This window comes from Microtus pennsylvanicus, chromosome 12 (assembly GCF_037038515.1).
Source record: "Microtus pennsylvanicus isolate mMicPen1 chromosome 12, mMicPen1.hap1, whole genome shotgun sequence".
NCBI classification, from domain to species: Eukaryota; Metazoa; Chordata; class Mammalia; order Rodentia; family Cricetidae; genus Microtus; species Microtus pennsylvanicus.
Window position 1 is genome coordinate 71,988,132 of NC_134590.1, and position 15,579 is coordinate 72,003,710.

A 15,579-nucleotide genomic window follows, 5' to 3' on the forward strand; every position below is an offset into this window, starting at 1 on the left:
GAACATATTTACACAAAGTTGGGCAGGGGAGGAAAAGGGGATGGTGAGGAGACAAGGCTTGAGAGCTGCTTTACCAGAGAATTATGACTGGGGAAATCCTGTTATTGCTACTCCACCAGATCAGTGACACAGTGAGAAAAAAAAAGGCATTTTTTTGTTTGTCTGTTTGTTTTTTTTTTGGTTTGGTTTGGTTTTTTGAGACAGGGTTTCTCTATAGCTTTGGAGCCTGTCTTGGACTAGTCTTGTAGACCAGGCTGGCCTTGAACTCACAAAGATTCGCCTGCCTCTGCATATTGAGTGCTGGGATTAAAGGTGTGCACCACCACCCAGAAAAAAAAAAGGCATTCTTAAAGGACTCTGTAGACAAAGTGGCTGAGTAGCTAGCTATACACACAAAGGGAGCAGACTCCAAGGCTCATGCTGGAAACTCAGAGAGCAAACCTGTCCCAGGACTATAGTCTGAGGCCTGGCCTTCAGAATGCTTCTAAATAGAGAAGGAAACTTTGTGATTTTGAGTGAGAATTAATCCAGTGTTCCATGAGAAGGATAGCTGGCCTGAGACACAAACCAAAGTAGACCATTTAGAGACAGATCTAGAACCCAATCCTGCCCCTTTGAGAGACTCCAAATAGACAGGACCAACAACCATGATCTGTCCCTACCCCCACAAAAGACTAATTGGAGGCAGCTCATCTACCCAGGTCCCAATCCCATGCTGACAGTGAACTTCACACTGGTAGGTTTGGCATACATACCACACCCCATGAAACCACCCAAAACTGTTCAGAATCAAGCCTAGCTTCCATGGTCAGGTACAAAACTACAGACAGACCGCACCTCTACCCAGATTTCTTTTCTTCTTTTTGTATTTACCTTATGGAGTGTTCAAGTCCTACTCAGCAGAACAGATCTACCATATCATATCCTCTTTGTTCCTTTTCAAAGTTTTCTCAAGAACATTGGTTGCCCCAGAGTGGACTGTCTGCATATCTCAGCCAGCCTCTCGAGCTCTGGGGTTGTTTTTGGGTTCCAGATTGCATTTTTGACACCTGTCTCTCTTCATTTTCCTTTAGCTGGAGCTGCTAAATCTCCTCTCTACTTTTATTGCTTCTTTACTTACTTTCCCCTCTTCATCTATTGCTCTAGTACTAATCAATCAGGAGTCTTAGCTTATTTCCTTTCCATCTCTACTCTTAGTAACTAGCATACAAGTATACACTATACTGCCCTTGCTCCTTACTCCTCTAAAGTAACTGCAATTGAAGGGGTGTTTGTATTCAATTCACCGGTGCTCTGTTTTCATAGCTGGCATATCTAACAGTTGTGGCTTCTGTTGCAGACAGTATTCTACTTTTTAGGTGATTTTTGAGATCAACCCAGGTACCCTAGCAGGAGCTGAGAGTTTAGCTGAGTTTTACTCTGAGGGCAGTGGGAACCAATGATACTTCAATCTATTGCAGTTATTCCTCCTACCCCAAACACTGAAAATACTTGCAATGAAAGAATACATGTGATAAGGGAGACAAAATCAGCCAGAAGATCAAATCCCACATGTACAAGTTCTAATGCAGAAACATAAGGATTATGAAAACTAAGGCAGCATGACTCTCCAAACATGTTTACTTCTACAGCAATAGAATAAAGTGAGAGAATTTGGAAAAAAAAAAGAATTCTCTAGAACTATTCTAAGACTATTAAAAAAAATCAAAAAAGTCACCAGTAAACTGTATGAATTCACTGAGAATACCAACAGCTAAAAGTAATAACTAAGCTGATACAGGATATAAATGGGGATTTCAATAAAGAAACAGAAATAAAGAAAAATGAAGTTGAAATTTTAGAAATTAAAAAGTTCAGTAGGTCAAATTAAAAAAATTAATGGAACACCTGATCAAACATAATTCAGAACATCAGAGCTTGAAGACAAAGGAAGACACGAATAATGGAACAATAACAACTATAAAATAATAAAGTATACCATAATATATAATATCTGTGACTGATTTTGCTTAATATGATGTCCAATTGCAATAATTTTACATAAAATGACATGATTTCATTCTTCTTTATGATTTCATAACCCTTCATATATCAAAGGCATAAAGTCAAACCCGGATCTCACTATTTACAGAAATTAGCTCAAAATGCATCTTAATGTAAACAGGGAAAAAAGACTAAAAGGAAACAGTCCTTAATGACCTCAGGTTTCTAAACACAACATTAAAAGCACAAAAGGAAAGAAAAAATATCCCCACGATCTAAAAGGTAAAAAGGAATCAGAGTTAACAATTTTCCAAAAAGATAAATGAATGACCACTTAACACATTAAAAAAAATACTGCAAAGTATCAGTCATTTGAGGACGCAGAGAGCTGGCTCACAACTGCAACATTTACCCTGGATCTCATCTTGTAAATTTTCTAAGAGTTTGTCCACGTAATGAAAACAATCAGGAAACAAAGATTCACAAAGCCTCCATATACAACTAGCATGTCCTTGACAGGATAAGCAATGCTTAGGCTGACCATCTGCCTTGAGGTTGGTGAAAACCAATGAAATTTCCCTGGAGAAGAGAAAAGCAAGAATTACACAAGATAAGAGTTTATCTTGCTCCTGCCTTTGAAGTTCCATACCTTGCTACAGTCTCTGCCAAAATTAAATTCTACACAACAAATAAAGGAGAAAGAGGCGTAAACGAGGAGGAGAAGAACATCCTCTAAGTGGGCATGGATGATTGTTCCTGAGACAATTCCTCCTCTCTCCAACACTAATGACAGCACAGGAATGGGATGAGGTTCACCACGTTACAAGCAAATGCTTCCACTGACTCATCACTATAACTAAACACTACGGACCCTTACTCTGACTTCCACTCAACAGTGAAGTGACACAGCACACTTTTCGCTAATGGCATGAATCAGCAGGATTTTATTTGGAGGCATTTTAGCATTAAGTCAAACTCAAGAGGAAGATATAAATACATTTAGATTTGTAACATTCATATTCTAAATAGTTGGTTTAGAAACAGTTGTTTCCAAATTGTCTTTCTTAAAAGTATTTTGTATATTTACCTGAAAATGTGAAGAATAATTCATTTTGCAGACCAGCTCTCTGCATTTTAACACGGTGGCATTCAGATTTCAGCAAGGAAATCTCACAGGAAAGGTCAAGAACCAGTTTACTTAAAATCTGAAGAAGTTTCTTCTCAAAAGAAATGTTATAGATACTATTGCAGGGAGCCGCGTGGTACCGTGCTGTGAACTGGTAATAAAAATGAGGTTCACGATAAGCTACAAACATTAAAAAGAAAAGACAAAAACATCATCATTCAGGCAATTCAAGTGCATTGTGACTGTTTCAAATAAATAATTATTTGGAACAAATTCATATTCATTTCCCATAAACAGCTACATTTGCCTTCCTTAACAAATGCCTTACTCATAGTAAGTCGGTATTAAATACTATCACAGGGATTCTAAAACGGTGACTCATTTAACCCTCGCCATCATTTAAGATTCACATTCTTATTATTGTATCTGGAACAAAGGAATCAGGACACAAGAATCTTGCTATGTGTACTGCCAATGTTATCAAGGCTAATTTTCAGACCTAGGAAGGCTGGTCTCACTCTACGACTTTTCAAATACTGGCATCATACCTTTTTAAATTTATATTTTAGAAGAAATCAAACTGTTCTGTTTTAAAATATTAATTCTTGACACTTCCTGATCAACCTACAGGGCTACACTGCCCGGTACCTCCTCTCTATTCCTATCCCATCCAGCTTACATCCAGATCCCCCCACCCCCTGTTTCTCTCCCCCCTCCCTTCCTCGGTGGCAGAGCGCCTCCCTGCTCTGCCTGCTTGGGGGCTGGGTCCTAACCCAAAGCATAGGGCAAAGGGTAGCTCGGGGGCTTCTTTGTCCCCAGAGCCCGCCTGCAGCAAGCAGGGTGGGCCCTTTGTCTGCGAGCGAACCAAGCAGCAAGGAGTTTCGATCAGGACACCTAGTGAGACATCATTGTGCAAGCAGGGTGGGCCCTTTGTTTGTGAGCTAACCAAGCAGCAAGGAGATCCGAACTGGACTCCAGGAGAAACATCACGGGGGAGTGACATCACTGGGAAGGTACATCAGTTGGCAAGAAGACCTGATCCTGTAAAAGAAGATCCATAGGAGAATATTGGGAGGAAGAGATGGGGAGACGCCAATGCAAGAATTCACCCAACAATCTGAAAAACAACACGAAACCACCAGAAGCCAGCGACCTCACAACAGGAGGACATGAATACCTTAATCAAGAAGAAGGAGAAAAAACTGACTTCATGACAGGGATTGACACCCTTAAACAGCATATAAAAAACACCCTTATAGAAATGGAGGAGAAGTATAACAGAAAGTTCGAGGAATTGAGTAAATCACTGAATGATACCCTAGGAAAGCAAGGAAAAACAATCAAGCAGATAATGGAAACAGTTCATGATTTGAAAAATGAAATGGAGGCAAAGAAGAAAACACAAACAGAGGGCCGGCTGGACATGGAAAATCTAGGTAAACGAATAGAGACTACAGAAACAAGCATAACCAGCAGAATACAAGAGATAGAAGAAAGAATCTCAGAGTCTGAGGATAACATAGAGAAAATAAACGCACTGATCAAAGAAAACAGCAAGTCCAACAAACTCTCATCACAAAACATTCAGGAAATATGGGACACAATAAAAAGAAAAACCTAAGAATAATTGGAGTAGAAGAAGGAGAAGAAGTGCAGCTCAACGGTCCAGAAAATATACTTAACAAAATTATAGAAGAAAACTTTCCCAACCTGAAGAAGGATGTACCTATGAAGGTTCAAGAGGCATACAGAACCCCAAATAGGCTGGATCAAAAAAAGAAAAACATACCCTCGCCATATAATAATCAAAACACAAAATATACAGAATAAAGAAAGAATATTAAGAGCCGCAAAGGAAAAAGGCCAACTTATTTATAAAGGTAAACCTATCAGACTTACACCTGACTTCTCTATGGAAACCATGAAAGCCAGAAGGTCCTGGATAGATGTACTGCAAAAACTAAGAGACCATGGATGCAAGCCCAGACTACTATATCCAGCCAAGCTTTCGTTCACCATAAATGGAGAAAACAAAATTTTCCAGGATAAAAACAAATTTAAGCAATACGTAACCACAAATCCAGCCTTACAGAAAATAATAGAAGGAAAATCACTAACCAAGGAGTCCAACAAAGACCTCAATAACTCAGACATCTAGAGACCATTCACCAGCGCAACTCAAAGAAGGGAAACACACAAACCCTACTACTAAAAAAGTGACCGGAGTTAACAACCACTGGTCATTAATAACACTTAATGTCAATGGGCTCAACTCACCTATAAAAAGGCACAGGCTAAGAGACTGGATATGAAAACAGGATCCAACATTCTGTTGTCTACAAGAAACACACCTCAGCCACAAAGACAGGCACCTACTCAGAGTAAAGGGCTGGGAAAAGGCTTATCAAGCAAATGGACCTAAGAAACAAGCAGGTGTGGCCATACTAATTTCTAACAAAGTTGACTTCAAACTTAAATCAATCAGAAGAGATGGAGAGGGACATTTTATACTCATAACAGAAAAATTAATCAGGAAGAAGTCTCAATCCTGAATATCTATGCCCCTAATATAAAAGCACCCATGTATGTAAAAGAAACATTGCTAAAATTCAAGGCAGCCATCAAACCACACACACTAATAGTAGGAGACTTCAACACTCCTCTCTCACCAATGGACAGGTCAATCAGACAGAAACCTAACAGAGAAATAAGAGAATTGATGGAGGTAATGAAGCAAATGGACTTAACAGACATCTATAGAATATTCCACCCAAAGAGGAAAGAATATACCTTTTTCTCTGCAGCTCATGGAACCTTCTCGAAAATTGACCACATACTCGGTAACAAAGCTAACTTACACAGCTACAAAAAAATATTACTAACCACCTGTGTCTTATCAGACCACCATGGATTAAAGTTAGAATTCAACAACAATGCTACCCCCAGAAAGCCTACAAACTCATGGAAACTGAACAGTCAACTACTGAACCATACCTGGATTAAGGAAGAAATAAAGAAAGAAATTAAAGTCTTCCTGATATTCAATGAAAATAAGGAAACAACATACTCAAACTTATGGGACACTATGAAAGCAGTCCTAAGAGGAAAGTTCATAGCACTAAGTGCCCACTTAAAGAAAACAGAGAAAGCACATATTGGAGACTTAACAGCCCACCTGAAAGCTCGAGAAAAAAAAGAAGCAGACTCACCTAGGAGGAGTAGAAGACTGGAAATAATCAAACTGAGGGCTGAAATCAACAAAATAGAAACACAGAAAACAATCCAAAGAATCAATGAATCAAGAAGCTGGTTCCTGGAGAAAATCAACAAGATTGACAAACCCCCATCCAAACTAGTCAAACGGCAGAGAGAAAATTTGCAAATTAATAAGATCAGAAATGAAAAGGGGGACATAACCACAAACACAGAGGAAATTCAGAGAGTCATTAGATCTTACTACAAAAGCTTGTATACCACTAAACTGGAAAATGTAAAAGAAATGGACGCTTTTTTAGATAAATACGATTTACCAAAATTAAATCAGGACCAGGTGAACAATCTAAACAGACCTGTCAGTCGCGAAGAACTAGAAGCTGTTATCAAAAACCTCCCTACCAAAAAAAGTCCAGGGCCAGATGGTTTCAATGCGGAATTCTACCAGAACTTCCAAGAAGACCTAATACCTATACTACTCAATGTATTCCACAATATAGAAACAGAAGGGTCATTACCAAATTCCTTTTATGAAGCTACAGTTACTCTGATACCAAAACCACACAAAGACTCAACCAGGAAAGAGAATTACAGGCCGATCTCACTCATGAATATCGACGCAAAAAATCCTCAACAAAATACTGGCAAACCGAATCCAAGAACACATCCGAAAAATTATCCATTATGATCAAGTAGGCTTCATTCCTGAGATGCAGGGCTGGTTCAACATACGAAAATCTATCAATGTAATCCATCATATAAATAAACTGAAAGAAAAAAACCGTATGATCATTTCATTAGATGCTGAAAAAGCATTTGACAAAATTCAACATCCATTTATGTTAAAAGTCCTGGAGAGATTAGGGATACAAGGGTCATACCTAAATATAATAAAAGCTATATACAGCAAGCCGACAGCTAACATCAAATTAAACGGAGAGAAACTCAAAGCCATCCCGCTTAACTCAGGAACACGACAAGGCTGTCCACTTTCGCCATACCTCTTCAATATAGTGCTGGAAGTTCTAGCAATAGCAATAAGACAGCATAATGGGATCAAGGGGATTCGAATTGGAAAGGAAGAAGTTAAACTTTCGTTATTCGCAGATGATATGATAGTGTACATAAGCGACCCCCAAAATTCTACCAAAGAACTTTTACAGCTGATAAAATATTAATTCTTATATGATATTCTAGAGATATAATTAGCAATAATACTTTTTAAAATATAATTCTAATAAATATATACAGTTAGTTTTAGTTAATTCCAGTACAATATCTGGAATTGAAGATACATATATTTAAAGCAAATCTCAAAATCTTACTGGAAAGATACAAAAAATATAAAATGAAAATAAATCCCTAATTAAAAAAAAGATTGCCTTGTGAAACAAGAGTTACTTTGCTGCTTCTGGATCACATTTTGAGCAAGAGTCCTCTATTCATACTGACATCCCTCACCACTGCCCATTTTCCTACCTTTGCTTAAAAGTTAAGCACACTTACTACTCCCAAACTTAATTCAGAGGTTGGCAGCTTTTAGTTGCAAAGGAAACCTAGTAGTTTTCATTGACAAACAAATGAAAGCCAAAAATTACCAACACCCTAACTTCAAGAAAATATGAATCAGTATTTTTAATTTTTTAGAAGAGCCTAAAAGAAAACTGATGTAGAAAGCATTAAAATGAATTTAATATTCTAAATATAATGATTAAAATATAATCCATAAAACATGATGAGCTATAAGACAAATGGTTTGAAAATAAGGAAAGTAACAGACAGGTACACTGGTTCATACCTGCATTTCCAGCATTCACAAGAATAAAGCAGAAGGATTGCAGCAGTCAGTAGGAAGTTAAATTAGAGTAGATACAAATATTTAGATGACAAATAAACATATCAACAGCGAAGGATAAAATATAAATAATAGCAAACATTTATCCTTAACTATAATTACCAAAATAAATCTTTAAAAAATTAACTCCTAAGCCAAAGAGTTTACAAAAATACTACTACAGTTAGCACAAGACAGGTGAGAGCAAGAACAGAAAGACCACGTCCCTTTCATCATGTATGCTTATGCTCACATGCTCTGAAAGGAGCATGGGCACCTCTTGGTCTGCCATTTTTCAGTCTATTAAGCAGGGTCACAGCAGTTTGATTAAACTTCTAAGTAACTGTAGTTTATGTTATTTTTTTCTTTTATTTCATATCAAACCAGCCCTCTCAATTTTATTCCTCAGTAAAATAATCTAAGATGAGGGATGTATAGTATGCTTCCTGGTCCTAATAATGAGGATGCAGTGAACCATCAACCATGACACTCAGAAGTGAAAAGCAGTTCAAACTATGATCACTGTTATCACTGTAATTTGAAAACATGGTTCTGTATGTGGCTTTGCCTGGCTGACTAAAAGGCTGCCCTGGTAACCAGTCTGTCCCCTTGCTATTAAGACACACAACACAATTTGAGCGGGAATTCTTTTAATTAGAAAACTAAAAACAGCAAAGTTCTTTTTTAATCTTGTTAAAAACGATGGTGGCACACACCTTTAATCCCAGCACTCAGGAGGCAGAGACAGGCAGATCTCGGTGAGTTCGAAGCCAGCCTGGTCTACAAGAACCAGTTCCAGGAGAGGCTCCAAAGCTACAGAGAAACCCTGTATTGAAACACCAAAATAAATAAATAAATCCAAAGACTTAAAAAATTGTCTTTAGAAATAAAACTACCTTCTTAAATTCCTAATAGCAGAAATGGAAAGACCTAGATGTGCCTTAACAGTAGACTAGGTAAAGAAAATGTGATACAGTAACATAATGAAGTATTACTTAGCCATTAAAAAATGGCATCATGCTCATCTTTATGGGTCTGCCTTACCTCATTCAGGATGGTTTTTTTTAATTCCATCCATTTGCATGCAAATTTCAAGATGTCATTGTTTTTACCAATGAGTAATATTCTAATGTGTAAATTTACCACATTTTCTTTATCCACTCTTCTGTTGTGGGGCATCTAGGTTGTTTCCAGGTTCTGGCTATTATAAATAATGCTGCCATGAACATAGTTGAACGAATGTTCTTGTAGTATGACTGAGTATCCTTTGGGTATATGCCCAAAAGTGGTATTGTTTGGTCCTGAGGTAGGTTGATTCCCAGTTTTCTGAGAAACCACCATACTGATTTCCAAAGTAATTACACAAGTTTGCATTCCCACCAGGAATGGAGGAGTGTTCCCCTTACTCTACAACCATATCCAGCATAATCTATCATTGGTGTTTTTGATCTTGTACTCACTCATAAGTGGATACTAGCTGTAAAGCAAAGGATATTGAGCCTTATAATTCATGACCCTAGATAAGCTAAGTAACAAGGTAAACCCTAAGAAAAACATACATAGGTCCACCTGGAAAGGGGAAATAGATGAGATCACCTGAAAAAATTGGGAGCATTGGCAGGGGGAAATAGTGAGGGCAGAAGAGGGTAAGACAAGGGGAGAAAGGGAGGAGGGAGGAGAACTTGAGGGAATGAGATAGTTGAGATGGAGGAAGGACAGAGATGAGAGCAAGGAAAGAGATGTTTTGGTTGAGGGAGCCATTGTGGGGCTATCAAGAAACCTGGCACTAGGGAAATTCCCAGGAGTCCACAAAGATGATCCCAGCTAAGACCCTAAGCAAGAGAGAATGCCTGAACTGGCCTAGCCCTGTAGTCAGATTGATGAATATCTTAAATATCACCATAAAACCTTCATCCAGCAACTGATGGAAACAGAGGCAGAGATGTGCTTTGGAGCACTGAACTGAGCTCCCAAAGTTCAGTTGAAGAGTGGTAGTAATGAGAATATGAGCTGAGGGGTCCAGACCATGATGGAGACACCCACTGAAACAGTTCACCTGAGCTAATGGGAGCTCACCAACTTCAGCTGGACAGGGAAGGAAACAGCATAGTCCAAGCTAGTCCCTCTAAATGTAGTGACAGTTGTGTGGCTGGGGCTGACTGTGTGGCCACTGGCAGTGGGACAAAGATTTATCCCTACTGCTTGTACTTGTATTTTGGGAGCCTATTCTCTTTGGATGGATATCTTGCTCAGCCTGAATATAGTAGAGAGGGCTTTGGAGGTTCCCCAAAGAAATGTGCCTTATCCTCTCTGAGGAGTGGATGGTTGCAGGGGTGGAGGGGTAGATGGAAGAATGGGAGGAGGGAAGGGAGTAGGAGCTAGAATTGGTGTGTAAAATGAAGAAAGATAGTTTGCTTTCTTTTTAAAAAATAAATAAAAAGTGAAAAAAATGAAATGTTGGGTGGTAGTAACATTGCCTTTAATCCCAACACTCAGGAAGAAAAGGCAGGTGGATCTCTGTGAGTTCAAGGTCAGTCTGCTCTACAAGTGTTAGTTCCAGGACAGGCTCCAACACTACAGTGGAACGAACTAGAAAGAAACCATCCTAAGTGAGGTACCCCAGACCCGGAAAAACAAATATATTAATTTATATGTAGATATTAGTTGCTAAGGCAATGATGATCAAGCTATAGAACCACAAAGGGTAGAATAAGGGACTAGAGGGAACAGACAGATCTTGTTAGGAAAGGGAAATATAATAGATATAAATGGAAGAGGATGCTGGAATGAGATCAAGCAGGAAAGTGAGAAGAATAGGGAAGAGACAGCTAAAATTAAAGGCCTTTTGAGAGGTAGTATGTAAGCCTAATACAGTACAAATTTCCTTAAATATAAACATATATGAAAGTGATCTAAATGAAATCACCAAACAGTGGGGAGACAGAGTCCCAGTTGCCCATCTCTTATCATGAAATGATGCCTCTGGTACCAGAATGGACTTACATCTAATTGAGTTCTTGGCTGAAGGAGCCCCCATATGAATTACATTACATTACAATTACAATTAGATTACAATCCATGTTATTTTCAAGACTATAAATTGCTCTTCACAAACTGACAGCAAGGCCCTATTTCTGAAAACAATGCCTACACAATTCTTTGAACGTGGTGATGTCAAGCCAGTGTCTATATACAGCCGTCACCCCCATATTATAGCATCTTTGGTACAGGAAAGTACTCTGCAGGCCCTCAAAAGAGGAACATAAACACCAAGTTAGTCACAAACCCTTTATCTACAATGGTGTACTACCTGCAAAATATGCTAGGGCAATGGTGGCACAAAGTTTGTGGGAATAACAGACCAATAAATGAATTGACTTAAGTCCCACTACAGAAGATGGAAATCATGCCCACCCAACACTGTTTGAGTGACCAAAAAGCTAAGACTAGATAGGATTCAAGGACCTAGTAAAAAAGTAAATAATACTGAGAGGGGAGGCAGGAAGAGAGAAAATGTAGTGAGAAAATGATTCCTAATGATATTCAGCTACACTCATTGCTCAGCCATCATCGGAGACGCTTCCTCCTTGCAGCAGCTGAGAACAAATATAGAGACACACAGACAAAAATCACATAGAGTGAGAGACCCAGAAACACTCAGCCCTAAATGGGAAGTCTCCATCAGATCCCTCCACTCAGGGCATAGGGAACCCTGAGGAAGAAGAGTCAGAAAGAGTGTAAGAACCAGAGGGTATTGAAGACACCAAGGAAACAAGGTCCTCTAAAGCAATGGAAGCAAAGTCCATAGGAATATACAGAAACTGAAGCAGCAGGCACAAGGCCTGCACAGGTCTGCATTTTTAAGGGATTCCTGAGTGTGAATGACTGGGTCTCTGATTCCTTTGCCTTCTCTTGGGTTCTTTTCCTTCTGTTGGTTTGTCTCGTCTAACGTTGATGTGATAGCTTTTGTTTCATCATATATTGTTTTATTCTTAAATGCATTCATGAAAGAAACAAAAGAAAGAAGTGAAAGAAGTAAGAAATGGAAGGAAGGAGGGAGGGAGGGAGGGTGGGAGGGAGGGAGGGAGGGAGGGAGGGAGGGAGGGAGGGAAGAAAGAAACCTAGCCACTAGAGGTAAGGTTAACTGAAATATCATTTACACATGCTAGGAGAGAGAAAATGAGTCATCTCCAATAGAGTGGCACTAGGTGTATGAAACATTCCAGGGCAAGTCTCATGTTCAAAAACAGTTAACCAACATATAATGGACCCACAGGTTTTTTGTGTGCTTTTATTTGGATACAGTTAGGAGGGTTTGTTTTGGTTTTTTGTTTGTTTGTTTGTTTGGAGGTGGTGCTTTGTTTTCTTGGTTTGGGGCATCCTGTTGTTGCATTGGTTATTTTGTTTTTTGAGAAAGAACTTAAGGTAAGGTAAGTAGAGATGGGGAGAGGATCTGGAAGGACTTGGGAGAGGGAAAGAATATGACCAAGATATATTTAAATTTAAAAACTTTTTAAATTATAAAAACATATATAATGACAAACCTGTTAAAATGTTTAATCATTTCAAAACATTAAGATATGTTAAAACATAATTAAATTTGCTTCTTACCATAAACAACGTATTTCAGTTGAACATTTTTAACAATTTCTTCCACAGTCGGTTTGTACTCGAGGAAACATGTATAAACCCCAGTCATGGTCTCCTCAAAGTTCTGAAATATGAGACTTCCTGTGGATGTCACTTGTGCAGTGGTGTTTTCTAATAAAGTTATAATATACAGCTACTTAAATCACAATAGGGAGACAAAATACCAAACAGTTAAAGCAACCTAAAAACCCTCAAAATCTATGTTTGCTAAAAGGAGTTCGTACACAAAGTTAATCATTGTACTTGATGCTTATTATCAGTAGATGCTAGGACAACCTTAAAATCAAATTTCTACCAACCAGAGTTCATCAATTGTGTGACTGTCTAAGTCAATGATTCTCAACCTGTAGGCTGCAATCCCTTAGGAAATAACCCTTTCATGGGGGTTACATATCAGATATTTACATCACAATTCGTAACAGTAGCAAAATTACACTTATGAAGTAGCAATGAAAATAACTTTACGGTGGGGGATCACCACAACATGAGGAACTATATTAAAGGGTCATAGCATTAGGAAGGTAAGAGTGACGTGTGGACATAAAGCACTTCTAGTATTCTCCTTGCATTAAAAGAGATGCTATCATGTTGTAGAATATTATTTTAACTGACAACGATGTGATACTGTGGAATATTACTTTAGCTGTGTAAAGGTGTGCGACTTTTGTTTATGTTGCATTTGTTTAATTATGTAAAGATGTGTTGCATCTGTTTCACTTTGCCTGCCTAAGGCACCTGATTGGTCTAATAAAGAACTAGGCATAGAAAGGACAGGCGGAGCTGGTAGGCAAAAAGAATTAGTAGTAGAAGAAATCTAGCCTGAAAAAGAAAGAGAGAAGAGGAGGAAGAGAGAACAAAAAGAAACAGAGAGACAAGCCTGGGGCATGAAACCTGGCAGCCCTAACCAGACATGAGAAGCAGTGAAAGTAAGACATACAGAAATAAAAGTAAAAAATTCCAAAGCAAAAGGTAGATAAAACATGCTAAGTTAAAAGACTTAGCCAGAAATGAGCCTAAACTAGGCCAAGCATTCAAAACTAATAAGTCTCCATGTCATCATTTGGGAGGTGCTTGGAGGCCCAAAAGAAAAAGCCTGGTACACTATCAGAAATACATTACTATTTATGAAACTTTATACACACATATATGCAGTCATTGTATGCATAAACAACATGTATATACAAAATATATATATTTTATATAGTGTATTTATTTAACTATATCATAAATAATATTGATATAGCTTAAGTATGAGTTGTAGAGTCTTAAAATTTGCACATGAAATGGTATACCCAAAACAAAATCTATTACACTATAGGCATTAACAGCTAAGAATTCTTACCACTACATGAAACAGTGAGTTGTTTCTACTGCTGAGGGGTACAGAAGAAGATAAATGGAAAATTATTATCAAACACAGTGTTGATGTGTTAGAAAAAAGAATGTGATATAAACTTCCTCTTGGCTTCAGCATAAGTATTATACTGGGAGAAAACTATGCTATCAAATGGAGAGAAAACCTCTTTCTGAGATATTAAGATATAGATGTGAAGGCTTCATTCTCTCACAAATGTACAATCATGGGTAACCACTTCTTTTGAAGTCCAGTTTATTTGTTCAGTGAAGAATGACAAGATATAGCTGCCGAACTCACAGGGTTGTTCAATTCAGAAAATATTAAAAATCATTAAATAGACAAGTTGTTATTCTAAAAGTTCATAACTACAGTTTTATGTCATAAAACTATAAAATAATAATATTTTCTTAATTAAGAATTGAATACTCCATTATTTAGAATTGAAAGTATTATCTCAGAAAATGACTAACTATCTTTTTCCATTTTAAGTAAATGATTTAATACTTATATATTTTTAGAAATAGTTCTTTGATATGCGAGGGTCATCTGTCTATGTGTTACTTTCATTGGTTAATAAAGAGACTGCCTTGGCCTTTTAATAGGGCAGAAAATTAGGTGGGCAGAGTAGACAGAACAGAATGCTGGGAAGAAGGCAATGAGGCAGTTGCGATGCTTCTCCTACCCAAGACGAACAGTGGTTATAATCTTCCCGATAAGCCACCACTTTGTGGTGGTACACAGATTATTAGAAATGGGTTAATCAAGATGAGAGAGTTAGCCAATAAGAGGCTAGAACTAATGGGCCAGACAGTGTTTAAATGAATACAGTTTGTGTGTCATTATTTCCAGGGCTAAGCTAGCTGTGCGGGAGCCGGGCGGGACAAAAAGCACACCTGCCCACAGCTCCTTCTACAGTTCTTAAAACCGAAGAAAATGCCAGAATGCTCTTAGCACTGACATTTTTTGTTATATGAAAAGCCCTACTGCATATTTTGAAGGAGAAATGACCCACATTGACCTTACATAAAGAGTTATGCCTTGAGATCTCCCATTACTATACCCTGGATGAAGCTGAAAAATGTAACATAAAATAATATATTTCTGTTTAATTGCCTACTTGTTCATTAATATCTTCTAATTAAAGATTACATACTTATCTTAACATACTATTTTTAAAGCTATTAATAAATTAAGCATAGTATTTAAGAAAAAAGCATAGTATAAAATTTTTATAATAATTTTAAATATCACATCATCAGTGAAGCTATATATTCCTTAGTAATAATTCAAAATTAAATTTTCCTACACCAGAAGTGTCAATAAATATATATATTTACATATGTTCATGTATTTTTATTATATATATGTTGTATTTGGCACAGATAATATAAGAAAGTAAGAACTCATATTAGAATA

The 15,579-nt window shown here is 37.6% G+C and overlaps 1 protein-coding gene across 1 annotated transcript in view; it reads right to left on the bottom strand.

The window, feature by feature from the left end:
• Window positions 1–15,579, bottom strand: part of Zpbp (zona pellucida binding protein) — a 116,530-nt gene that overhangs the window by 52,390 nt on the left and 48,561 nt on the right. The window contains exons 4-5 of the mRNA XM_075944321.1: window positions 12,768–12,917; window positions 3,071–3,289 (exon numbers count right to left, since the gene is read on the bottom strand). Coding sequence (XP_075800436.1) covers window positions 3,071–3,289; window positions 12,768–12,917 — 369 coding nt within the window. The remainder of the gene's footprint in view (window positions 1–3,070; window positions 3,290–12,767; window positions 12,918–15,579) is intronic.